Source organism: Spinacia oleracea, chromosome 5 (genome assembly GCF_020520425.1).
Source record: "Spinacia oleracea cultivar Varoflay chromosome 5, BTI_SOV_V1, whole genome shotgun sequence".
Taxonomy (NCBI): Eukaryota; Viridiplantae; Streptophyta; class Magnoliopsida; order Caryophyllales; family Amaranthaceae; genus Spinacia; species Spinacia oleracea.
Genome location: NC_079491.1, coordinates 68,119,804 through 68,147,103, shown reverse-complemented (window position 1 = coordinate 68,147,103; position 27,300 = coordinate 68,119,804). Strand labels below are relative to the sequence as shown.

The 27,300-nt window shown below is 36.5% G+C and overlaps 3 protein-coding genes across 4 annotated transcripts; 1 reads left to right on the top strand and 2 right to left on the bottom strand.

The window, feature by feature from the left end:
• The first annotated feature begins 12,268 nt into the window (after positions 1–12,268).
• Positions 12,269–15,257, top strand: LOC110789607 (U-box domain-containing protein 17). The gene has a single exon (XM_021994306.2). The coding sequence runs from the start codon at positions 12,859–12,861 to the stop codon at positions 15,013–15,015; it is 2,157 nt and encodes a 718-aa protein (XP_021849998.2). The 5' UTR covers positions 12,269–12,858; the 3' UTR covers positions 15,016–15,257.
• Positions 15,258–15,445: 188 nt separating this feature from the next.
• LOC110789608 (uncharacterized) lies at positions 15,446–18,101 on the bottom strand. Of its 2 annotated transcripts, none has more exons than XM_021994307.2 (4): positions 17,300–18,101; positions 16,560–17,212; positions 15,951–16,469; positions 15,446–15,878 (listed from the first exon to the last, which is right to left on the bottom strand). In XM_021994307.2, the coding sequence occupies exons 1-4, from the start codon at positions 17,535–17,537 to the stop codon at positions 15,714–15,716; spliced, it is 1,575 nt and encodes a 524-aa protein (XP_021849999.2). In that variant the 5' UTR covers positions 17,538–18,101; the 3' UTR covers positions 15,446–15,713. The 2 variants fall into 2 exon arrangements, with proteins under 2 accessions (XP_021849999.2, XP_021850000.2); XM_021994308.2 differs by having other exon boundaries at positions 16,560–17,209.
• A 7,259-nt stretch (positions 18,102–25,360) lies between these two features.
• On the bottom strand, positions 25,361–26,808 carry LOC130461577 (zinc finger BED domain-containing protein RICESLEEPER 2-like). The gene is made up of 3 exons (XM_056829729.1): positions 26,721–26,808; positions 26,302–26,564; positions 25,361–26,209 (listed from the first exon to the last, which is right to left on the bottom strand). Exons 1-3 carry the CDS (start codon positions 26,806–26,808, stop codon positions 25,361–25,363), a joined length of 1,200 nt encoding a protein of 399 aa, XP_056685707.1.
• Between the last annotated feature and the right edge of the window lie 492 nt (positions 26,809–27,300).

The window sequence follows — 27,300 nt, the reverse complement described above, 5'->3', positions numbered from 1 at the left end:
AGATTAGTTTAATAGTTAACGCATGTCCCTTCAATTATTTATGCTGAGCTAGTAAGGATATCCTGCCTCTGGAGTTATCGAAGAGCGAGTACTCCTCTCGGTAGTTACAGTCCCCCGAACCCTCAATCTCTACCCTACGGGTGTACGTTGAGCGATCTCCACCACCAGGGATCACAAGGGAACCTACGTCCGTCGTGGTCAAACATAATTGCACTCCCTTTATGTCACGATAACCGGGTTTTGTCAGTTTTTCTCATTGTCGTTAAAAACTGAATGGCGACTCCTATATTACTAGTCAATTGGGTGTAAACACACAGGAAATCCAATTACACTTGATTTGACAAAAAGAAGCGTCACACCCAAGAGGGACGAGGTCACGCATTAGCCTCGTGCTTTTTCGACCCCCTCACAAAAGGTATAAGGTGTAAATTAGGGAATGAGAATCTTTAAAAACATTTTTACCTCGTGGTTGGGCTTGGCCAGGCCCAATTACACTTTATAGCTTTGATTTCGAAAACATCTGTAGCTACTCCCAATGACAAAGTGAGGGAGTTTCTACGCCTCTTTGGATACTTCCAATGACAAAGTGAGGGAGTATTCTATACTATCCGTTGACAAATCCCAATGACACGTGAGGGATATGTCGACATTTCAAGTGATGACCCTTAAGTCAAATGTTATCACTCGGGGGCTCGTGAGACCCTCGCAAAACAGGTCACATACACCATGGCTTGTGTTGCGCACTCCGTCCAGTACTTTGACCATCGTCTCATCCCGAGACTCAGTCAAAGTGGGGGCTAACTGTAGACACCTACTTTTGTCCCCATTCCCGAAAGGGAAAGGTTCGATGATGAAAACGTAAATCTCCACTTGACAAACGCATCTCCTATAAAATAACGAATCTCAATTCCCCTTTTCATTTCACCCGAAACCTGCTATTTACAGAAACCTTCTATTTATGGAAACCTGCTAAAAATAGTAACTGCCGTAATGGGTAGTTGTTAAAAGTGGCAAATCATAAAAGATAGAAACCTGTCAGAATTAGGTGTTGCACTCCAACATAAATCCTAAATGAGATAGAAATTGCGAGAGAATCCTATTCCTAATATGATTCGAAAGTAAGAGTCACGTATTAATTAAAATCCTAACGAGCCTAGAGTTCGTAACGGGCCCAAACGCATCCCGTCACAAGGTTAATATGCACTAAAGGACTCAATTAAATCTCAAATAATCCGGATTCTAGGAATCCGAGTCTGATTAAGAAAAACGGCCCAGATCCTATTTTCAACGCCTGGTTCTGGGCGCCGAAATCTTCGGCGCCCAGGCTTGGGCGCTGAAAATACCTGGTACGTGTTTTTTCCTAATTCCTCGTGGATTAGAGTTCTGCAATTCTATCTTTCCACGAACTCTTTTCTATAAATAGGGCCTTAAGTTCGACGTGAAAACAACAACGCACAATTATTATTCTGAGTATTGACTCCAAACCCCTAAGCCTAAGCCTCACGCTGCAAAACTGATCACGCGTTCTGTCGCAATCGATCCATAAATCGAACAGAACGTATCCTGTCCCATAATTTGAGATTCTTTAAATAAAAGGAGAAATAGCAAAGTCAAAGTGGTTAGTTTTCTGAGAACCGTGACGCACCTCTCAAGGGTGCGTCGTGATGTGTCCCTTTTCCATGGCTTAATTGCTTTCCTTGCCCTTTTATGAACTGTTAAACTAACTAAAATCTTATTGTTCGATCACGCTTAATAAATATGATATTTTTGGGAAATTGGATTATCATGCTAGGTCCCTTAAAACAATCTAAATCAGATAATCGCGCTCGATCTAGTACTATATGTTGCATATTGTTAAAATCAACTCAGATTAGTTTAATAGTTAACGCATGTCCCTTCAATTATTTATGCTGAGCTAGTAAGGATATCCTGCCTCTGGAGTTATCGAAGAGCGAGTACTCCTCTCGGTAGTTACAGTCCCCCGAACCCTCAATCTCTACCTTGCGGGTGTACGTTGAGCGATCCCCACCACCAGGGATCATAAGGGAACCTACGGCCATCGTGGTTAAACATAATTGCACTCCCTTTATGTCACGATAACCGGGTTTTGTCAGTTTTTCTCATTGTCGTTAAAAACTGAATGGCGACTCCTATATTACTAGTCAATTGGGTGTAAACTCACAGGAAATCCAATTACACTTGATTTGACAAAAAGAAGCGTCACACCCACGAGGGACGAGGTCACGCATTAGCCTCGTGCTTTTTCGACCCCCTCACAAAAGGTATAAGGTGTAAATTAGGGAATGGTAAACTCATTAAGTTCTGGTTAGATAATTGGGTAGGCCAAAGTTCACTAGTCGAATTGGCAGGAATCGACCAAAGCATTGTCAACACCAATGACACAGTCACGGACTTCATCACTGGTTAAAAAAATTGGAATTTCATAAAGCTAGTGACTTTCCTTCCCCAAACAAGGGTCAAAAAAAAATTAAAGGAATCCCTATTCCACTTCATGACTCTACTAACAACCCTGTTTGGGGTTCCACGAATTCTAGGGAGTTCTTTGTGAAATCGGCAACTTGGCTAGCACATGATCTCCCTTTCATGGAAAATAAATGGAGTTATAAATGGTTTTGGAAACTCAATATTGCTCCCAAACTAAAAATCTTTTTGTGGCAAATTTGCCATAAGAGAATCCCAACAAAAGAAATCCTCTTTAGTAGGAAGAGTCTTCCTTCAAGCCAATGCCCAAGATGCAATTTGCAGAGTGAATCGATTAGTCATCTATTCCTTTCATGTGAACACTCTAGACAAGTCTGAAGTCATAGACGAAAAAAAAAGTGGTTAGATTTCACATTTCCCCTAAATGATTTTTTTGTAACTTTGGAATACCTCATACGGCACCAAACTGTTCTCCATAAATTCATCTACCTCTGTTGGACAATTTGGAAGGAAAGAAATGACTGTGTTTTCTCCAACACTACAGTTTCAGCTTGTAGTTGCTACTTCAGAGCTTCTAATGCTTTTAAAGAATGGGAGTTTCGACTTCTTTTGGACTCACATCAATTTAGAGGTGCCCCTTTTTCCACTATCACTCACTCCACCATCCTTCTGAAGGAAATAATGCCCTTGGTCCAAGTATGCATTTAATGTTAAGTCTAATAAATGCGGTTCAGTATTAATTGACAAGTTAATAAATTCAGTTAGATCAAGTGAGTTGAATGCCTAGCTAGAGGCCGCTTCAGTTCAAGTGGAATTAATGATATTAATCCACAACTTACTCTTGACTGAACCCGTAGGGTCACACAAATAGTACGTAAACGGATCAAATATTTAATGGCATTAAATACTCCATCTATGGATATTCGGAATCGACGGATCTTGGTTTCAGTGGGAGCTGAGATCGTCACAAGCAAGAAATGAATACTCCGGAAACGATGATATTGCCGGAAACGGAAATATGGATCGTATCGGAAAGATAAATATTATCCAAGTCGTAGATGTTGCCGGAAACGGAAACATGGTACGTATCGGAAAATATTATCGAAAATGGAAATATTGCCGGAATCGGAAATATTGCCGGAAACGGAAATATTGTCGGAATCGGAAATATTATCGGAATCGGAAAATAATTCCGGAAACGGAAATATTAAATATTTGTTCGAAACGGAAATTAATTCCGGAATCGGAAATATTAAATATTGTTCGTATCGGAAATGAATTCCGGAACCGGGAATTTAATCAGAAGCGCATCGTACGAATTAGCATCGGACGAGGCTTGCTAGACGAAGGCCCAGCACGAAGCCAGGCCCGCGCCCAGCAAGCCGAGCGCCCAAACACGGAGCTGTCACAGACTCGCCAGGCCCAGCGCAAGGCCAGGCCCAGCAAGGCCTTTGGCGCGCGCGCGCTGAGCGTGCTCGTGGGCTGCGAGCAGCGACTGCTCGTGTGGGCCGCAAGGCCTGCGCGGGTGGTGCGATGCTCGTGGCCATACGACGCTCGTGTTCGTAACGAATCCTAATCCTATCGGAATTCGTGTATTGATTAAATCCTAATCCTAATAGATTAAATTTATTATTTAGAGTTCAAATAGGATTCTAATTAATAAATCCACATCCTAGTAGGATTATAATTCCTTTTCCATATCTCTATAAATAGGTGCCTAGGGTCATAATTTATAGACACAATTGAAGTATTCAAAAGGTAAGATTTTCAAGCAAAAATCAGCCAAACACTTGCAACCCAAATAGCCGAAATCCCTAGTAACCTTAAGGGCGATTCTAGTTGGTCAAGCTTAAGGCGGATCCGGACGTGTTGTGGACTATCTACGGAGGGACGACACTTGGAGTCCTAAAGACTTGTTCTTGTTCGGTTCGGGCGCAGCTAGGGAGGGCACGCTACAAAGTGTATGCATCTGAATTATGCTAAATGATTATGTGTAAATAATATGTTTCCTGGCTTTATGGTTTTTCCGCATGATTTATGTTTTGCCATATGTATCATAACCTAACACCTTCCAACCACCTCCCCACCCATCATGGTGAGATTGTTTCCGCCCCCCACGGGCACCTCCAAACTCAATTTCGACAGCTTGTGCAAATCTACTTCAGCAGCAGCATGAATCATAGACAGAGACAACAACAGCAAAACAGTTTCAACAGTTTCCTTCAATTTAGGAAACACTCAAGTTTATATGGCAGAAGCGATGGCATTACATAAAGGTATTTAGGAAGCAATCCGTCTTGGCATCAAAGACCTACACATCGAAGGTGATAATCTTCTAGTTATTAATACAGATAAGGGGATTTGGTCATTTGGAAGACCCCTTGGAAGCTTCACAACATTGTCAATGATATCAAGATTCTTCTCCACCAGTACCAGACTTTTCACATTCAGCACATCTTCATGGAAGCAAATAGAGCAGCAAATTGGGTAGCAAATGTTGGTCATCTCATTGTAGATTCTATACATATTAATCTTTGTAACAACCCACATTAAAGTCCATTGTAAACAGTGACTGCTTAGGAGTTACCCTCGTGCATTATCTAAGTCTTTTCTCCTTATCTTATAAAAAAAAATAAAAAAAATAAAAAATAAAAGTACTACCTATCTAACTAAACCCCTCTTGATACTACTTTTTCTCATCTACACATACAAATTTGGTTAAGTTCACTCAAATTAATATATTAAGCCAACTTACATCAAATAAAAATATTGTATCAGAAGTCCTTATTTAGGCGATTAGTAGGTGAAGAGAAGTAGAGAACATATAATTAACTTTAAGTAAGAGTGGACTATAGTCCGTAGAAAACTAGAAACTCAAAACATGGGATTCCCACTACCTTGAGATTGAATGAATATACCAATGATAACAATAGCATCATCATTGTAGTTAACCCAAAGATTTGATACACTCCTTGTCTCCTTAGATCTTAATCAAATGTTCCCAAATCGTATTTTACTTTTGTTGAATTAATTAATTAAAAATAAAAAGATATGTTCTCAAAACAAAAAAGATATGAGTAGCTTTGGGGAAAGGGAAGTCAATGCATTGTCCTTTGGTATCCAGTAACAGTAACCAACATAAAACGAAGGAAGGTGGCCGAGGGAAAAGGGCAAAATCAATGGACAACATTCTTCACCTTCTCTCTCCGTCTTTTCTTTCTTGTACTCTCTATAAGGTGGCCGAGGGAAATATTATTTTTTATCCATCTTTTGGCTTTTGTCAACCCGTATCCTCAAAATTAACAGTACTCCGTATTCATTCATATTTTATATTTTAAAATATACGGATTTTTCATGAAATACCCCCGAATTATGGCGTAATTCACCAAATGCCCCTCGACTTTCAGAAATTCACCAAATGCCCCTCACAAATGACTTAATACCCAAAATACCCTTACTAATGACGCGCCGTTAGTCCTCCGTTAGCCTAATTTTTAAATTCACCAAATACCCCTATTTTATAACTTATTTCATATAATACCCCTATTCTGAAACTTAATTCACCAAATACACATAACTTAAAATTACCCATTTTGATGCTCAGCGGCTAGTTTTTATGTTTGAAAATTAGCCGTTGCTTATTGTTTGCTTATAAAAACCCCTTTTCTGACTATTTATTGTAGTTTTTCTATTGTTTTGTTAATTTCATATCATTTTTGTCATGAGTTTTCTTTCAAAATCATCATCCACACCCATGAATCCACATATGTAAGAGTCCCAAACAATTTCTAATATTATGGGAGGAAATTTCCATCTGAGGCTCCGATACAACACTCAGTAAGTTTCAATTATGATCCAATAAGTTCAGGCCTCATCCAGTAAAGACAATGCACTTTAGCTGAGCAAAAGGCCAAAAAACCCCATTTTCAAAGGGATCTTATGTAAGTGAAGCTGAAGTAATTCAATCTAAAGCTAACACCTTAATTTTCTTATTGTCCGAATGGTAAAGAAACTAAGAAATCAAGTTCAATAACACATATATTTTTATCACAACCTCGATTTCAACTTGGATTCATGATGTGAAAATCTTGAGTTTGGAGGCAAATCTTTGTGCCAAGATTCATGTTTTTTCACTGGTTCATGAGCTTTGGAACATACCTTAGTTTCATTTTTTTTTCTTGTTCCCTCAAATCCAAAAATAGACATTTGTCCATAAATCTGACCATGTCAATAGGACCTAGCTCAAAAGAAAAGTGGGAAAACCTTTATGCCTCGACTGTAAGGTTGAGAGAAAGTTAGGAGATTGAAGAAAGATGTTTGGAGGCAGTAGAGACAGGAGACAAAAGGGAGTTAACGTTAAATATGTGGCATGGAAGCAATAGAAGCCGAGGTAGCTGGAACATATGCGTTAGAATAAAATTAATAAGAGCTTTATTTTTAATCTGTTTGCATATGTTAAAGATATTTCCCATATTGAAAAAGGAATACCTTCCGATTGCATGGTAAATATAATTAATTGGTCACATAAAGAATAAGGTACAAAAGAAGTAGCTATTTTCTTGAAGAGTTGCGACGTTTTGAGGTGTTTTTAGGAGTGTTTTATGTTTTAGTGTTGTACCGGAGCTTCAGATTGAGTGTTGTATCAGATATTCGGATGTCAAATTTTCTCCCATGATAACAAAATTTATTTGGGACTCTTACATATGTGAACTCATTGGGTGTGGATGATGATTTTGAAAGAAAACTCATGACAAAAATGATATGAAATTAACAAAATAATAGGAAAACTACAATAAACCGTCAGAAAAAGAGTATTTATAAGCAAACAATAAGCAACGGCTAATTTTCAAACACAAAAACTAGCCGTTGAGCATCAAAATGAGTAATTTTAAGTTATTGGTATTTGGTGAATTAAGTTTCTGAATAAGGGTATTTGGTGAAATAAGTATTAAAATAGGGGTATTTGGTGAATTTGAAAATTAGGTTAACGGAGGACTAACGGCGCATCATTAGTAAGGGTATTTTGGGTATTAAGTCATTTGTGAGGGGCATTTGGTGAATTTCTGAAAGTCGAGGGGCATTTGGTGAATTACGCCAAAATTCGGGGGTATTTCATGAAAAATCCGTAAAATATATGACGATAAAGGTCGTAAGTTGCGATAACATTTAGTTGTCGCAACTGTATGTGTCGGATTTTAAATGGTATATATATGGGCGTCACGTAGATTATGCGTCATCAAAATATTTTTACTATTAATATAATATTGTTACTACTCCCTCCGTCCCTTGATACTCGCACCGGTTTGACCGATGCGGAATTTAAGACATTTGAATTGATTTATTAATTTAATGGGTGTTATTTGATAGTGAGGTATTTTTTTAATATAGTTAGTGGGAAATGTGTAAGAGGTGGGGAGTGGTGAATGGGGGTGTGAATTTTTAAATGTTTTTTTGTAGGGAATAGGGGTGTAGGTGGGGTTAGTAAGTAAGTGTGAGAAATAATATAATATTGGTATAAATTTTCATTTATAGAAGCGGTGCAAGTATTAAGGGACGGCCCCAAAAGGAAAGCGGTGCGAGTATTAAGGGACGGAGGGAGTATTAAAATATGTAAAAAAGGTAGTTGATACAAAGAAGGAAACAAATAATCATAAATATTTTTTTAAAATAAAAAATTACATTATTCTGTAAATTATACTGAGTAATTAAGATTTTTCAACCTTTTTTCATAACATGTATAATATGTTGTATAAGTTAAATATTTTAGTTTCCAATTTAAATCATGACACATAAGCTGATATGTCATTATTGTGACACGGCTTAAAGGTCGGAAGTTACGACCTTTATCATTTTCGTTTTAAAAATAAGTGGTGCACTTTCATAATCAACTGTATTTTATTAGTTTTGTTCATAGCTTAGAATTAGCATAATTTTCTTCTATAATGTAAATGTAGTGTAGTCGTGTAGTGTCATCATATACCGATCGTGTTTGTATTCTTCCGGAGGATGGAGCGTCATCATATACCGATCGTGTTATAACGAATGCAAAGAAAGAATAAAGAACGTAATAAAGAACGCAGAGAATTTAACGTGGTTCACTAACAATGTGTTAGCTACGTCCACAGGCAGAGGGGAGGAAAGTTTTATTGATCTTGAGTAGTACAAATTACAGAATTCGACTAGGTTATGACCTAAAGAGTTTATATAGCACTCTCTAGACAGATGCGGAAAAATCCAGAAAATAGGCCCAAAACAGATAACCCTAGTCCAGATTAACAGATACCGTGCTGGGGCGTTGCAGTAAGGGGCTTGACCGATTCAAGGCATTATTCTAACAGTTCGGCTAATCATCTATCGTTAAAGTTTATTCACCAAGTTTACTTGGAACTGGGGATGGGGTAGTATGAGGTTAGAGGCTTAGAGCGTAGTTTCATTGTACGTTCTGCTCTATAAGAAGTATCTTATTAGCTCGCAGTGATTGTAATTCACTCATTCGAAATGAATAGTCCGCCTGGGTTTTTTCTTTTATTATAAAAAAATGGTATTTTATTTATGAATTTTTATTTATGATTTTTTTTTCTCTTATTTAATAATTTACTTTTAAGAAATTTTGTGAAACACTACCTTTAAATTCGGTGGTTTTGTGAATTTCTACCTTATAAAAACTTTTTAAATTTAACTACCTTATAAGTTTGGTTTGTTTGACTAGCACTACCATTTGACGTTTTCCGTTAATGTTTTCCGTCGTGTATTTGTTCTATTCTTTTAAATATCTGTGCTTATTTGTCGTTTTGTTCATTTTCCATACTAAATAACCATTGTAGTGAAGTTTAAAGACGGAAAACATCAATAAAAAAGGGTAAATGGTAGTGTTAGTCAAAGAAACGAAACTTGTAAGGCAGTAAAATATAATTTTTTTTTTTTAAAAGGTAGCAATTTACAAAACCATCAAACTTAAAGGTAGTGTTTCACCAAATTTTCTTACTTTTACTAGTCACATTTAACAATTACCCAATTGTTTATACTACACTTACCCCATTTTGTTTTTTTTACAATAAAATCAACTTACATTCATTAAACTATGTGCCGGTCAAAGTGCACCACTTACTAAAATACGAACGAAGTATTATTTTAACTTTTGCATTATTCATATTTGATTTTTTTTACTAATACACACATACTAAAAACAACTTTCTCCGTATTTAAGTAAAAGATACAACTTTCTATTTTTGGCATGTCATGATCCTCACTTCTAATTATATTAATCTTTCTCTCCCTCTCGTAGTTCTCACACTTAGGCCCTGTTTGGTTCACCTTATTTCTCCTGATCTTATCTGAACTTATTTTTTCTGATCTGATCTGATCCGAACTTATTTTTTCTGATCTGATCTGATCTGATATGGTCAGGTCTGATCTGATCTGGTCTGGTCTGGTCTGATCTGATCTGATCTGGTCTCATCTGATCTGACTTGATCTGATCTGATTCTTCAGAATTAAGTTTAAACAAAAATCTACATTTATTAATATTAAATAACTTACGTGTAAAATAAATGTTACACAAATTTATAATATTGTTATTATTTATTTGACTTTGCTTATGATTTAACTATTCCTTATATTAGATAGACCTATACATTATCTAGATAGATCAGTTATAATCTAGACATATAAGTTCTGATCTGGATATGATCTGTACAAATTGGTTCTGATCTGGACATGATTTGTACAGATTAATTCTGATCTGTATAGACCAATTCTGATCTGGACATGATCTGTACAGATCACTTCTGATCTGGTCATGATATGTACATACCAGTTATAATCTGGTCATAATTTGTACAAATCAATTCTGATATGGACATGATCTTTGTAGATCAATTATGACCTGAACATAATCTGTACAGAGTCGCTATCTAGTCCAGTTATAATTTGGACATATCTATTCTGATCTGGACATGATCTGTACAAATCGGTTTTGATCTGAACATATTGGTTCTATAAGGATCGGTTCTGATGTAGACAAGATCTTTGTAGATTTGAACATGATCTGGACATGATCTGTAAATATCAATTATGATCTGGATATTATCTGATCCTATCAGTTCTGGTCTGGATATATAATGGTTCTGATCTATAAAAATCAGTTCTGATATGGACGTGACCTGATCATATCGTTTCTGATCTTGACTTAATGGTTTTAATTTGGACATGATGAATTTGAATGTTTTGTTAATGTTTTTTTTATGCCTTAAATAATAGATTTTAATTGCACCGACAACAACATTATTATTTTTTATTAAAGCAATAATATAATAAAATATTTAACATAATAACAATGATATAAACATATACCAATAATAATAATAAATAATAAAATAATAAAATAATAAAATAATAAAATAATAAAATAATAAAATAATAACAATAATAATAATAATAATAATAATATGGTCTGATCTGATCTGGTCTGGTCTGATCTGATATGATCTAATCTAGTCTGGTCTGATCTGATCTGATTAAATCTGAAATAAGTAATAAGGTCCTGAAATAAGTTGAACTAAACAGGGCCTTACTCACATTCTTTTTTTTACTACAATAAATAATTCACTCATAACTAATTTCTTATAATAAATAATACCTCACTACTCAACTTTCGTCTTATTTTAATAAATTCAATCCATCTTAGCTTTCTAAAACTACTCGCTGGTCAAAAGGTATCTATTAATTAAATACAGAGGTTAAAGAGTATTTGTAATAAGATACTCCCCCCTTTTTTTAGTGGCACCACGTTTGATAGTAGTCTCTCGATCAACTTTGAACTTTGTTCAATGGTCATTATTCATGAATAATGAAAACATACTGTGTAGTTATATTGGATCTTGTACCAATTGACTGTTGGTTCAGTGGTGATTGAGGTTGAACTTGGTAGGGAGGATCCGTGTTCGATCCCCCGCAACAACAATTGAGAGGGGAATGAAACCTATCCACTCAGAACTCGCCCCGAATCCAGATTAGCAATAAGGGTGAACCGGGTGTACACCAAAAAAAAATATTGGATCTTGTTAGATTTGTCTTATCTCATACTTTTATATATCAACTTTTTACACCAAGTAATAGTTATGATACACAACTAAAGATATTAATGCTAAAAGCTATGTGGGCAAATGTGTCCAGTAGAAATGGAACACAAAAAAGAAAAGAAAAATGAAGTACGGGGTATTAGAGTAATAGACTGGTCACCATATGTCTTCATAATATAATTTTTTTACACTTTTGGGGTTGACAATGGATCAGAAGCGGATCCGACCCATTCACCACTAGATTTATCCTCCATTCATAACCGCAAATAGAATGGAGTGAGTCTGATGATAAACAGGTAAAAGAAACACATCGTCCATGTTAGGATACCTTTTATGTATTCCATTCGTCCCAAATTATTTGTTACACTTTCTTTTTTCGTTCGTCACAGATTACTTGTTACAATTCTAAATTAGTAAAGACCCCACAATTATTATATTGTCTCTCTCTTCCAACTAGAAAAAGTTTTGTTCTACACTCTCTCATTCAATTAAAAAAATACCCCCATTAACTCCTATTACATCTACTTTTTTTAATAAAATAACAATTGATAATCAAACAAACATTTATCATCTAAAGTTTTATGTAAAAATGAGTGCAACGAACAATGTGAAATGAATAGAGTATTTATTTTATTGCCAAAAAAAAAGAGTATTGGATGCCCTAGTAAAAAGAATCGACCCCAGTCTATGGACTCGATCCTTGTTTAGTTGTTTGTTTGTGTGTTTCGTCAACCCCTGTTAAGAAAATAAGAAATAGAGAAACCAAAAAGTCACACTCAGAAAGCCTGCACCAAAATTCTTACTCAAACCCACAAGGAAAGATAAGAAAGAAAGTAGGGAAAAGGAAGCGTTGAAGAAACTCAATTTCCCCCAAAAAAAAAAACAAAAAAAAGAAAAGAAAGAAAGGAAGAAATGTTAAACTTTCTTCCATAATTTTCTTTGCTTCAACGCGTAATTAGCACCTTAGAATTTTTCTAATTTTCCCACTTGTAATATCTCGTGTATTTAAAAATACAAAGTTTTTAGGTTTATTATTCAACTGTTGAAGCTTCAAACATCATAACTACCCAACAACAAACAATATCAACAACAACAATTTTAACAAGGGGTATGTTTCCTTTTTCTATATTTGAACCCAATTTCAAGATTAATTGATAAAGTTTTCTACTTTTTTGGCGATTTTTTTGATCTGGGTTTTTAGGGTTTTGTTCTGTTGTAAGAGATTTCGTCAATTTTTTTATTTGGGTATTTTTTTTGATTTGGTTATCCAGTAGAGAAGTATTTAGATTTTGGGGATTTGGGTAATATTGGAAAACCCTAAAATTTGGGGTTGAGAATGGCAACAGCGGCTGCATTTTCGTCGTTGCGCCGACGAAGGTCACCGCCTTTGGAGGCATTTCTTGCTCCGGTGGACCTGACAGATGGAGGAATTATCAGAACGTTGTTATCTGTAGCTAATGAATTAGTTGAATTGCATTCTGGGAAGAAATTGCCATTTCAGAGGAAGAATTTCATGTCTCTAGTTAGGAAGATTGAGGTGTTTGTTGTTGTTTTGGATTTCCTGAAGGATTTTCGATCGTTTTCGAGGTTTTCTTACACGGCGATTTTGTGCTTTAAAGAGCTTTACTTGGTGTTCTATAGGTGCAAAATATTGTTGGATTATTGTTCACAATCTAGTAAGTTGTGGGTCCTTTTGCAAAACCAGTCAATTTCAGGGCATTTTCATGATCTTAATCAAGAAATATCGACCCTTTTGGATGTTGTTCCAATTAAAGAGCTTGGTTTGAGTGAGGATGTTAGGGAGCAGATTGAGTTGTTGCAGAGACAGTTGAGTAGAAATAAGTGCTTTGTGGATAAGCGCGATGAGATGTTAAGGCATCGGTTGTATTCTTTCTTGTATGAATTTGAGAAGGGGCAGATACCTGATACAAATGACCTTTGGTTTTTCTTTGTCGACCAGTTGAGGATTCGCGATGCCAGAAGTTGCAGGGCGGAAATTGACTTCTTAGAGGAGCAAATTGTTAATCATGAGGGTGATGTAGAACCCACTGCTTCAGTGCTTAATGGGTTTGTGGCCCTCACACGTTATTGCAGGTTCTTGCTATTTGGGTTTGAAGAGGAAGAGATGGAAATGGGAGCTGAGAGCCACAACAAAATGAGGAAAGGACTGATGACTCAAGAAATAGCTGATACTTTCCTCACAATTCCAAAGGATTTTTGTTGCCCCATATCGTTGGATTTGATGCAAGATCCAGTGATTGTATCTACTGGGCAGACCTATGACCGTTCTTCAATATCAAGGTGGTTGGATGAAGGACATTACAGTTGTCCGAAGACAGGTCAAATGCTTGCCCATACAAGGCTGATTCCTAATCGGGCGCTTAGAAATCTGATTACAAAATGGTCTGCAGCTCAGGGAATTCCTTATGAGCAACCAGAGGGTGCAGAGTTCTCTTCAGAACTTGCTGCTGCTTCATCTACAAAAGCTGCAGTTACAGCAAACCAGGCTACAGCTTATCTCCTTATCCAGCAACTTGCTTCGGGGTCAGAGGACGCACAAGCAATTGCTGCCCGGGAGATCCGGTTGTTGTCAAAAACAGGGAAGGAGAACCGTGCTTTTATTGCAGAAGCTGGTGCAGTTCCTCATCTCAGGCGGCTGTTGTTATCAAAAAATGCAATTGCTCAAGAGAATTCTGTCACTGCAATGCTTAACTTATCCATCCATGACAAGAATAAGGGGAAAATCATGGATGAAGAAGGGTGTTTGAGTTCTATTGTTGATGTTTTAAGGTTTGGGCAAACAACAGAGGCCAGAGAAAATGCGGCTGCTACCTTGTTTAGCCTATCAGCAGTTCATAACTATAAGAAGAGAATTGCTGATGAAAATGGGGCAGTTGAAGCTCTTGCTAACCTGTTGAGGGATGGGACTCCCCGAGGGAAGAAAGATGCAGTGACTGCTCTGTTTAATCTTTCAACACATACAGAAAATTGTTTGCGGATGATAGAAGCAGGGGCAGTGACAGAAGTTGTGGGAGCTATAGGAGTTGACGGGGTATCAGAAGAGGCAGCAGGGGCATTGGCTTTGATAGTGAGGCATCCTGCTGGGGCTGAGGCTGTGGGCAGGGAGGAAATGGCGGTGGCTGGTTTGCTCGGATTGATGCGTTGTGGAACCCCCCGAGGAAAGGAGAATGCAGTTGCTGCATTGCTTGAGCTTTGTCGGAGTGGTGGGGCTGCTACCACCGAGAAGGTGCTCAAAGCACCGACCTTGGCAAGTTTACTTCAAACCTTACTGTTTACTGGGACAAAACGGGCTAGGAGAAAGGCAGCCTCCCTTGCCAGGGTTTTCCAAAGACGAGAGAATGCAGCGTTGCATTATGGTGGTTTAGGTGTTGGATATCAGTTAGCTGGGAACTCAATAACGAATAGAGATACAAGCTTTATTCGTGATGTGTCCGTGCCCATGTCAATATCAGTTCCCGTTGCGCAAGGGTAACTGCTCATTTGCACCCCTTTGTTTTTATGTTTGTACATGTATATCTTTGTATTCTCAAATTTTGGTTGGAAACTTTACATTCTTTCATTCAAATATGAGGCAAGAGTAACAAAAATTAGCAATACTATTATACCTACTTGGCTACTTAGTATGTGATCTGTACGTTGTTTTCGAGTATCAAATAGTTGAAACTTTTTTGTAATTTCATCATCCTACAAAAGATAATTCTTTTTCTTGTTGCATCCGTGCCGAGTGTAATCTGCTACTATCACATTCCTAAATGCGAGGATTACGGAGTACTTTCTGTATTTGATTTAGTAATCTGTGATTCTAGTATAATAAACAAAACCCTATTTTACCAAATGACAATGACCTATTCCTGGTCTTTTGGTCTAACAGCGACTATTGTAAAAGGGAAATAAATCGAGTATTTCTGGTAAACAGTTTCCAGAGGGAAGAATATGTCTTTCGGTTTATACAGGGATTTCAATTCCTCATCCCAGAAATTTCGTTGTAATAAAAATTTCTGTTATGTGGATTTTGGTCATACAGTTGGAATAATACATTCCCCAATATCTTGGCGAGAAAGTACAAGTGCATAACAGTTACTTTTGTTGAGGATGTTTTCTGAACGCCATTAAAAGCAGCCTAAAGATCAAAGTGACCCCTGTATTAGATTATACAGTAGTTCGTTCCTGCTAAAATACCGACTTATTGTTACTTTGAATCGAAGAAGTGTCTCCTGGTACAAGGATGTCAAAGTCGGTGACAGTCCATTCTATAACTTGATCAGGGTCTCTATATACTTCAACTCCTAAATCTATGGATGTCCATCGCCTTTTGATAGGTTTAGTTCCTGGATCCTGCACATTTTCACAATCATAATTAGTTTCCTCATGATAATGTCAACAAGCATAGACCTATATAGTATATACCTGGTAAAAATATAAAGTTTGCGAGAGTCTCCCCACATGAAGCAACCAAGTCTTGGGATTGCCAATCCAACCTTCCCCTTTCTTTGTAGGGTAACCATATTCACCCCATACCGGGTGAGGTAAAATCTGCAATATTTCTTGAGGTTGTGGGTTGCTAAAAGGATCACATCTGCTGTTAGGTTCTTCTAAATACTTGCCATTTCCTGGGGAACAGTACATGTGATACGCATCATATGGGTAGTTTTTTGTGTCGTTTCGATAAACACGAGTTCCATTTGGGAAGGTATGATAAGGTGGGCAAAGCTGCAACCTATCAGGTCTGCACCAGGATTCAGTGTCAGGGTTGATGATCATCTCACTGTATCGTGTAACATCTGAAGTAACATCTCCATCACACGGCTGCCCGTTGTTCTTCCAACAGCTTCCCATATCCATTAAGTAGAACTGAGTCTTTGGACCCCCTCCTTTAGTTACATTCAACTTGAATCTTACTTTGAAGTTGGGTGATTCTAGATTTTTCTGCAAGGTAAAAGTTTTAACAGTTGTAAATCAGCAAGATATAGGTAGAAATACAAGGGAAAGAAAAGATGTTAGCTTGAAAACACATACTGTTTTTATCATTCCTCTAGTATCATAATGGTAACCACCTGAAAACCCTTGGGTAGTATCTGATCTCAAGTAAAGCATCAACCAAGGATACCTCTTAGAGGTCTTAAGAACGTGTCGAAAAACCCAACTCCCTTTCCCAATTTCCTTTTCCCAAGTGACAGAATAGAAAGATATATTGTTTGCTTCATCAATTACTCCTACTTTGCTCGAATCAATATCAATATCAATATCAACATCAACATCAACATCAACATCCCATGTCCCGTAAAATCGCCCCCTTAGAGTAGTTCCCCTTACTAATGTAGTGTAGTTATGGTGCATGGTAGGGTGGCTCATACATCCTTTTCCAAAACAATCAAAGCGAGTATCAGGTCCATAAGGGCCAACTTTCTCGCCATCCTTAGGGCATAAGGCAGCATAGGTGTCCATATTTCCATTTTTTAACATGATCATCCAGAATTGCCATGGGTTTGGCTTGTCTTCTACTTGACATTTTGACCCTAAATAAACTTCTTTTTCTGCTGCATATAGGTCTACATTGTTCAAGGATTCTGAGCTTCCTCCCGGAATTGGGCTCCCTACTCCTAGTATGTTGTCTTGCTCTGTCACTTTGTGTTGTATTGTGTAATTACAATCCTTCTTCCTTGGATCTTCTGCAGTATAATTAAAAATGATTGAATTGATTTCATAGAAATATAAGCACCATTTATAAATGTGCAAGTTAAAGAAATTACACTTACCAAGAAGATCAAAACAATCAGCAGCTCTTGGACTCCCAAAGTTGGGAGTTTCTTGGCCGACTTCATTGCATTGGTTCCATGATTCAATGGCCACTCTCAACCCATCTCTTTGCATTCCTGGATCACCTATAGCTGATTTATACATCTCTGTTTCATTCTTCTCAGAAAAACTTCCCTTACAACATGCCAATGTCCAAAACATAAACAATAAATAACTATTTTTTAACAACTTTCCCATTTTTTATATGTTATGTAGGGAATATATTTCTGTTAATATCATATATATATAGATAGACCAATGAAGTATTAATTGTAAGCTACGAGTAACTTTTTATTATTTTTTATAATTATTTTCTCATACTAGTAATTTCTAACGTTTAATTATATAGGAAATTACATTTTCAACATGCTATTAATAGAATTGAGTAGCTAAAAATTACTATTAAGACTCCTAATGTTGTGGGAGAGCAGAGCTAACAGTAAATAACGAAGTGTAACTAAAGGATCCAAATTCTTGTACGTTATATAAACATGTGAAGTGCACTTCTAGCAAAATGCATGCGTGAAGTGTATTTCTTGCCTACAAGAACACGCATTAATCATAAAAAAAACAAAACAAACGCATTAATCATAATACTTGCTTCATTCTACATCCCCTTTTCGCCTATACTACCACATGCGCAATACATATTTACACTCTCGTAAGTAATGTGGATGTCAGTTAGTTTAGGTGGTCGAGTGTCGGGATATATAGAAAAGAGAGAAAGGGAAAATAAGGAAAAGAAGAGAGGAGAGAATCAAATCATTTGTCATAGATTTTGCAACTAGCTTAGGCGATCAAGCTTTACATATATAGTAATCTAAGCCTAACAAACTCTCCAATGATTATAACATCATGATGTTGATTTCAATGTCGATGTCAAATGCATAACAAACTAACTGTCTACCTTTAAATTTACTATATTGCCCTTGTCTTTTATTCTTATCAACATTATATTCTGTTCAGATTTGCGATCAAATCTTGTCTACGGTTCCGTTTGCTACAAAGCAAAAGTATTTTTCATGGAAATATAATTTTCAAGGGAAAACACTGCAAATTGAATGGTACACCCAGGTGCACAGTGAGCATTGTGTACCCCATTTAAAACGACGTAGTTTTGAGTTTATTTAAATCAAAACAAACAAAAAACCAGAATACTATTCATCGAAATTATGAGATTCGGTTAAAAACATAGAATATTACTCAATGAAATTATGGGATTATGTTTGAAAAAATAAGATACCAAGTTATTCTTCTTTGCTAAACAACTAAATTTTATCTTAATTAATTTTTTGCAAATTTCGATAGAAAATCATTATGAGATTTCACAATTCTTATGGATTTATCATAGTGATTGTATTGATGATGAATAAGTTCCCAAATTTGTTGTTGAAACTTAATTTTTTTTCATGTGGTTTGGTATTCATTTCTAATTTTGTGTTTTGTATGAACTTGAATTTGACGTTTATTAGATTATAATGTAGGTTTTGTTAGTATGTGTTCTTTGAGTTTGAGTTTGAGTTATAAGTTCTTTGGGTTTCCACTACATGCATGTTCTATGAGCTGAGTGTTTATGTTCTATGGGTGTACGAAGTATATGTTATATGTGTGCATATGTTCTTTGAGTTTGAACAAGTTTGTTTTTTCTACTTTAGTTTGAAAAGTTCTTCTACTTGTTTTATGCATTCTTTGTTTTTTTCATGAAGTTGATGATAAATTTGAAGATTTGTTGATGATTTTTTTCAAAAAATATGCTAAATTTATGAGATAATTTGTTATGTTTTTTATCAATGTTATTTGTATTTGGCCTTTATGTTCTTCCTATTATCTATGTTCTTTGTACTTATCCCTTATGTTTTTTCATTTAAAAATAGGGTGCATGATGAGCATTGTGCACCAGGGTGTATAAACCAAAGATTGGGAAAATACACTTATAAATAGTTTTTTTTTTGGTTTTTTTACCTTGAAACAAAAGTTAGACTCTGTCTAATAGGGCGTAAAACCTTTTTCCCGAAAAAAACTTTTTCCTTTGGTATGGGCTGGCCTTCTAATGTAAAATTTGGGCTGAAAACGATTTTACAAACCACTGGAAAACGTTTTCCCCAAATCAGAAGGGAAACCAATATTCAGTTTCTTATTCTCCCGTTCCCAAAGCAAGCTTGCTCCTCTCTCGTTCCCAAATCAAAGCTCTCATCTCTCATATCTCCTCCTCTCAGCTTGGGCTACCTCAAATTGAAATCGGCATTTTGCTCTTCTCTATTCTCTCTCTACTATTTGACACAATTTGATCTATGGTTTTTCTTGTGTTCAACTTTATTGAATTGTTTTGGGTATTTTTGCTCAAAATTTGGTTTGATTCTTTGTTTGAGGTTTACTTCAATATGAGTATAGACACTTATTAATAGGAGTTTAAGTTAAAATTTTGGAAGTTTCACACCAGTTGACTAAATCGATCTTGTTGGAAAGCTATAATATATGTATCGTCGGGTTTATAGCCTATTTGATCAGATTACAACACGTGAAGTTGTTTACATAATATGTGAGAATTTGTACCCTTATAGTGTATGCCCTCCAAGTTTTGATGAAATGCCTCAACTAATATCGGTTTTTTTTCCAATGTAAAATGATAAGAAAGGAAAAGCAATTTCCTACGAACCTAAGAAAGGAAAACTTGTAGGAAAATGTATTTCCTATGTAAATGATTTTCAATGTAAAACTATTTTCAGTTGAAAACGTTTTATATCGTACCAAACGGAGTTTAGTGAAGAAAAAAAATGGAAGTTGAAATGAGATGATAGGTGGGAGGAGAGAAAAGGAAAATGTTAGTTTCACAGAGTTCCTCAAGAAGGGGGTGAATTGATATTTTACGGTTTTACAAAAATTAAACTACTAGGAACAAAAACAGTAAAATATCCAAGCGAGATTTAGCGTGGAAAACTCTCTAGGCCCAATAGAGAGGAAAAAACCACGGCCCCTTTGGGGACTTAAACACATTCACTAATTAGGCAAAACAACTCAGTTTCTTTACAAGCCTAATCTACTCGGGCCACAATCTGTTAGTCGCCTCTGACTACAAATGACCAGGAACAACCCCTCGTTGTTCCTTCCCTTACAGAAACAGTCCCTCAACTGCTTCTCCTCACAGATCTCTTGTGAGATCTTCTCTCTTGCTCAAGTAAGCCTGACTCAGGCTTATCATACAATAACTCAACACTTTAGACGGAAATAAAGTAATATTAAACTTAATACTAAATACAAGATATAAGACCACGTAACAAATACTGCTCTATATGGGAACAGGAACAGACTCTTTAAAGATTAAGACTTTAAGGGTAATACCTGAAAGCTTCCGGTTAATGTAAAATAAGTCTGATAAAAACTTTCGCAGAGAACTTAAGGTGTATATATAAGAAACTAAGAGTTTACCCTAGATTCTAATTCAACACAATTTAGGACTCTTTTCAAAAGATATATTTTCGCAAATAACATCATTAAAACGCGTTTAGATAAAATCAATCTTTACGGATTTTAGAGTTGTGAATTAACTCAAAACGTTTAAGAGTTTAACCTTAAGTAAAATAGTAAAATCAGTTTTGTATATCGACACTTATCTTTTATAAAACAAAACTGTTTTAGGACTCTATGAAATATTCTGTTCCCATACTAAGCTGTATTTGTATCTACTGATCTTATACCTTTCTGGACTCTATTTGACTTGCTGGGCTTCATACTCCTTGGCCCATGATTCAATCTGTCCATACTCTTTAGACTTGTACTCTTCATAATGTTGGACTTAATTTCCGTGCTGCTTCTCAGCTTGCCTCGTTGTGTACTTGTCCTAGCTTATAGTAACTTGCTCCTGTCAATCCTTATTTCAACAATCAGTAGAGTGTAAGCTTGTCATCATCAAAACTCAGGAATCAACAGAAATGCAAGAGAATAGATAGAAAAATGCGACATTCCTTCTTTCCGGAAAAAAAAATGTTTTCCACTATTCAACAAAACAAACAAATGAAATGAAAACAAACAAAATTGCAGGAAAGCATTTTTCGTCAAAATAAACGACGTCTACGTTATTGTCTTTTGGGGCTCTTTCCACGTGTCAAACAAAAAGCAATTATACAATGAGTATTACCAAATCGTGAGTTATGCAAGGCATCGAAGATCCATATAATTGGATGATAACCAAGCAATGCCTTGGCCTAAAGGATTTCACCTTCCAACCAAAAAGTTGGAGGTTAGGGGTATTTTGAGGGAGAGTTTGCCTTACAATTTTCCCCGCTCTCTGAGTATCTAGCCTGCTAACTCGGACAAGTTGATCTGTGCGGAATTCCGATCCGATAGCACTTCATCTTACCTTCAAAAAAAATAAAAATAATTGGATGATAATCTGGTAGGTCTGGTTAAAAATCTCCCGTACATTACCAAGGTTTAACTACATGATCATAAATTTATATATACCTTTACAACCCGTTTTGATTGACAAAGTTTGAGCAAAATTCCCCCATCGCTTTTGGATACATGCAAGCTTTAGAACAAACCTCAAACAGATAAGTCCAACCCTGAGACTCGATCGACTCCAACAACTCTACAAACCCGACTTCTCGACACCAACCAAAATCTATGCTAAGACCAGGGAGCATACGATCGGGGGGAAAATAGAAAAATTTTGTGGGTTCGAGTTTTACCTTCTTCTCAGCTGGAAGATGAAGTTCCCCCTGAATCAAAGCAGCGACTTCCTTCTTCAAGACCAGCTTTCGTTTGGTGGTGAGTTTTGCAGTTGATTTTGTGGCTGATGGTTTGGGAGTTGGTTGTTTGGGAGGCATTGTTTCTGGATGAATGGTTTTAAGAGGTATGACGGTGATGATGGGTGTAGAAGGAGAAGATGAATTTGTAGGGTTTGGGAATTGAAGTTTGTAGAGGGTCATGATTTTATAGGGAGGGCTGTTGCGATTTACTAGGAGAGATAAGTTAATTTTGAAAATTGGGGATTTGATAAGAAGGAGGGGATGTTCCGAGAATTTTATAGGCGGAATGATTGGAATGGGAAGAGTTTTGGTGTTGGGAATCGGAGTGTGGGAAGCGTGTTTGAGTGAACAAAAAATGGAATAGTAATGCATGCACCGGGTTTTGTAAGATTCGATGAATCAAATTAAATGCTTTCCATTCATTTTTAGTATTCCCACTTAGACCTCGAATTGAAAGCAAGTATTGGAAACAAGTGCGATTACCTTAATAGTGTGCAGACGTGGCTGTGGTAATGCACACAGCTGATTTTTGCAATCTGAGTCTGATTGTTAGTCCATTCATGAAGAAACAATTTCATAAAATAAAAGCAAAAAAAAAACGTAATAAAATATATATATATATATATATATATATATATATATATATATATATATATATATATATATTCATAATAATATCCAGTGAAGTTTGAAAATAAGTAAGGGCAACAGTTATCATTGTATTTGTATCATACCAAGTTCTAACCTTAGCTTGTCATGTCTGTCTCTGTTAAGTGGTTTGGTCAAGATGTCAGCTACTTGATCTTCTGTGGGACAGAATTCAAGTTTGACCAGTTCCTTTTCCACATAGTCTTTTAGAAAGTGATGCCGAATGTGAATGTGTTTGACTCTTGAGTGGTGGACTGGATCTTTTGATATGCAGATGGCACTAGTGTTGTCACACAGGATAGGAACACATTTTAATTCCATACCAAAGTCTCTAAGTTGTTGCTTGATCCATAGCATTTGGGAACAGCATGAAGCAGCAACTACATATTCGGCTTCTGTTGTAGATAATGCCACAGTGTTTTGTTTCTTGGAAGCCCAGGAGACTGCACATGCTCCTAGGAACTGCACCATCCCTGATGTGCTTTTTCTATTTACTAAATCACCTGCATAGTCAGCATCTGTATATCCTTTGAGATCAAAGTGATCATAGTTAGGGTACCATAGGCATAAGTCATCTGTTCCTTTTAGGTATCTTAGAATTCTTTTGACTGCTGTGAGATGGGATTCCTTTGGATTAGATTGAAAGCGGGCACAGACACCTACACTGAATGCAATGTCTGGTCTGCTTGCTGTGAGATAAAGTAAAGAGCCTATCATACCTCTGTATCTTGTTTGATCAACACTTTTACCTTCTTGATCCTCATCTAGTCTTGTTGTTGTTCCCATTGGTGTGTGGTTGCTTTTAGCAGACTCCATTCCATATTTCTTGATGAGGTCCTTTATGTATTTCTGTTGATGTATCATGATGCCTTGTTCCGTTTGTTTGATTTGAAGACCTAGGAAGAAGTTAAGTTCTCCCATCATGCTCATTTGAAATTCTTGCTGCATTAAGTCAGAGAATTCCTTGCAAAGATCTTCGTTAGTAGCACCGAATATAATATCATCAACATAAATTTGAACTATTAGTATGTCTGTATTTCTTGACTTAAGGAACAGGGTTCTATCAACTTTACCTCGATTGAATTTATTGTCTAGTAGGAAGTGAGACAGTCGTTCATACCATGCTCTTGGAGCTTGTTTTAATCCATATAGTGCTTTGTCCAGCTTGTACACATGTGAGGGGTATTCTGGATCTTTAAATCCTGGTGGTTGTTCCACGTAGACTTCTTCCTTGAGATATCCGTTTAGGAACGCACATTTTACATCCATTTGACAGAGTTTGAACCCCATGTATGATGCAAACGCTATAAGTATACGTATTGCTTCCATTCTGGCAACTGGAGCAAATGTCTCTTCAAAATCTATCCCTTCTTGCTGATTGTACCCTTTGACGACCAATCTGGCTTTGTTCCTAGTGATGGTTGCATGCTCGTCTTGTTTGTTTCGGAATACCCACTTTAGGCCTATTACTCTGTTGCCTAAAGGTGTGGGCTCAAGATGCCATACTTTATTTCTTTCGAATTCATTGAGTTCCTCCTGCATGGCAATGATCCAATCAGAGTCAGTTAGTGCCTCTTTATAATTTTTAGGTTCAATTAGGCATGCTTATGAGCGAGTCGAGTTCGAGTTTTGCTAAACTCGACTCGAACTCGAATGCTGGAGGTGCAACTCGACTCGAACTCGAAAACTCGAAAAACTCGAAAATTCGAGCTCGACTCGAACTCGAAAACCAAAATTCAAACTCGACTCGGACTCGAACTCGAATTCAAGCTCGAATTCAAGCTCGGACTCGAACTCGAATTCAAGCTCGGACTCGAACTCGAATTCAAGCTCGAATTCAAGTTCGAATTCAAACTCGAATTCAAGCTTGTATTATTATGGAGCTCGATTTTCTAAATCAAACCTGTGTTTACATTAAATAGATGCCATTTGCGTTTCTTAGCATCTTATTATTATAAAAGTGCTATTTTAAGATATAATACATAATTCATAATAAAAAACCAACAACTTAATTGAATTAAACACATGAAAATATCCCAATAAAAATATTAAAGAAAAATTATTCCACAACATTATTTTTTCAATACAACAAATGCAAATAGTACTCAATTTTGACATCAGCTTGCGGATTCCTTCGAAGGTACCGGGATGAAAATTTCTTTAGGTTGATCTTCATCTTTGTTCTGCAATAGTATCAAATTTTAAGATATAAATGTTCAGGGAAAACAACAAAGACATAAATTACGATAAAAAAGTAATTCATACCTTGTTCTTTCTTTTCACTCCATGGAGGGATCTGCACAAGTCACCTGTGCATATTAACATTTGCACTGTTTCTGGTGAAAGCCTTGCTCTATAAGGATCTATTACACGACCCCCAGCACTAAAAATTGCCTCAGAAGCCACAGTGGTGATGGGAACTGCTAAAATTTGTACCGCTAACTTAGACAAAATTCGGTACTTTATTGATTTTTCTTTCCACCAAGACAAGACATCAAATTTAGAATCTTGAGTAATGAAAAGCCCTTCATCAAAATACAAATCGACTTCGGATTTATTAGGCTCCACTACTTGCCCACATCTAACCGATTGCAAAATTTCTGACAAACCACTTACGGAACTACCTCATTCCACAACACTTGAAGCAACTTCACATTCTGAACTTTCTTCATCAGTAAAGGAAGAATGCATTCTCACATATTCGTCATACAATTGATATATTAGTTCTCTAACTTTACTAATGTTTTCCCGAGCTACATGTGAAGGAAACAGTTTGGGGAATGTAATCTCTAGAACCCTCAATTTTAATCTTGGGTCCAATACAGCTCCTATTGACATAAGCATATTGCATTCACCCCAATACTTGTCGAACCTTTGTTTCATGTTTTGAACCATACTCTTAACAAAATCATCAGGAGACTCAGCTTTTTGATCCAACAGGACTTTAACTCTATGCACCTCAGTAAGAAACAAGTTAGAAGTTGGATATTCTGAACCTGATATGATGTTAGTAGTGTCTTTAAAAACTTTTAAGTCTTGAAGCAATTTTTCAATCTTTTCCCACTCATCATCATCAGGACAGCAATCATAACTATTATCATGTAAAGCATATCTAGGAAATACCTTTCTAAACTTGATAGCACAATCCAACATATCATAAGTTGAATTCCAGCGAGTCTTGCATTCAAGGACTAATTTCCGTGATTGCAAGTTGTATTGGCTAACAAGCTCACCAAACCGTTTAAGTCGTGCTTCACTTGAGTTCAAAAAGTCCACGCTGTCATGTACTCTTTCAATGATGCTCTTCACTTGTTGAAGCCCATGTTGAACCATTATATTGAGGATATGTGCACAACAACGCACATGAAATAACCTTCCATTGCATAACAACCTTCCATTAGATGCAAAATTATCCTTCAAAATTTGAATACAAGAATCATTTGCAGTTGCATTGTCCACCGAGATTGTGAAAATCTAAGAGATTCAAAAAAACATTTCATTAGTTTAAGACTCCAATCACAACTAATACATACTGAGTATTAGGAAAAAAATACAAGCACACTTACTTTGTCTTCAATTTCCCACTCTCTTAAGCATGTTAAGATGCAATCTGCTATATTAGGACCTTTACGTGGAGGAGGCAAGTGGACAAAATTGAGCACCCGCTTCTGAAGCTTCCATTGCGGATCTACAAAATGAGCTGTTAAAACCATGTATTCGATCTTTTGAGGCCTTGATCGCCACAAATCTGTAGTCAAGCTAATTCGATCTACTGTTTTCAACAATGCTTTCAGTTTCTTCTTCTCAATGTCGTACACTTTGAAGGAGTCTGTCCTTATAGTGTGACGAGACACACTTGTCCATTATGGTATTCCCCGTTTTAGCATCAAATTGAAGCCCTCCTCTTCTACAGTAGTGAAAGGATGCTCATGCATGGTGATCCAATGTGCTATCCCCTCTCTCATCTTTATCATGTCAAACTTACCATTATGCAAAGCACTAACAAATTCAGAATGGTTTGCACCAGCACTTTTATCAGATGGCATAAAGTTAATCAATTGCTCTTGTTTCATATGCAACGTCTTATTCGGACAAACATGTCGACTCAAATGACTAGTACTTTTAGATACCAAGATCGAAAGAGGACTGTTGCAATACTTACACCTTACTTTCCATTTCCCTTTGATTAATTCAGGTTCAAGAAAATCATTCCAGACTTTTGATCTTCTTGGTCTCTTGTAAGCTTGGAATGAGTTTTCTACCTCTGTTTCTTTCGATGTAGTGCTGGGAGTGTGCTCACCACCTGTTGCATTCACATCTTCACCTTCATCTTCATTTGGTTCCATAGGAAACAAATCCTCAGGATTCACATTAAACTCCTCTACTCTTGAAGAGCCTACAGGCGTTGACGATGCTTGTGGTCCACTTGAAGAATTGGTCATCCTGAAATACATATGAACGATATTATACGTCACTAAATACATTAAGAATGCTATTACAGTAGTACATACAAGCTAATAAACAACCAAATTAATGACACTGATAAATGATATAGATTTAGGCTT

What these genes read in the sequence shown, in the direction of transcription:
- LOC110789607 (XM_021994306.2), top strand. Translation starts at nt 12,859, where the DNA reads ATGGCAACAGCGGCTGCATTTTCGTCGTTGCGCCGACGAAGGTCACCG.
- LOC110789608 (XM_021994307.2), bottom strand. Translation starts at nt 17,537, where the DNA reads ATGGGAAAGTTGTTAAAAAATAGTTATTTATTGTTTATGTTTTGGACA. An exon ending in TGATTGTTTTGATCTTCTTG is followed by an intron (nt 17,213 to 17,299) that starts GTAAGTGTAATT and finishes ATTATACTGCAG; the next exon opens with AAGATCCAAGGAAGAAGGAT. An exon ending in AAACTTTATATTTTTACCAG is followed by an intron (nt 15,879 to 15,950) that starts GTATATACTATA and finishes GAAAATGTGCAG; the next exon opens with GATCCAGGAACTAAACCTAT.
- LOC130461577 (XM_056829729.1), bottom strand. Translation starts at nt 26,808, where the DNA reads ATGAAACAAGAGCAATTGATTAACTTTATGCCATCTGATAAAAGTGCT. An exon ending in TGTTAGTGCTTTGCATAATG is followed by an intron (nt 26,565 to 26,720) that starts GTAAGTTTGACA and finishes CTATAAGGACAG; the next exon opens with ACTCCTTCAAAGTGTACGAC. An exon ending in AGTGGGAAATTGAAGACAAA is followed by an intron (nt 26,210 to 26,301) that starts GTAAGTGTGCTT and finishes TGAATCTCTTAG; the next exon opens with ATTTTCACAATCTCGGTGGA.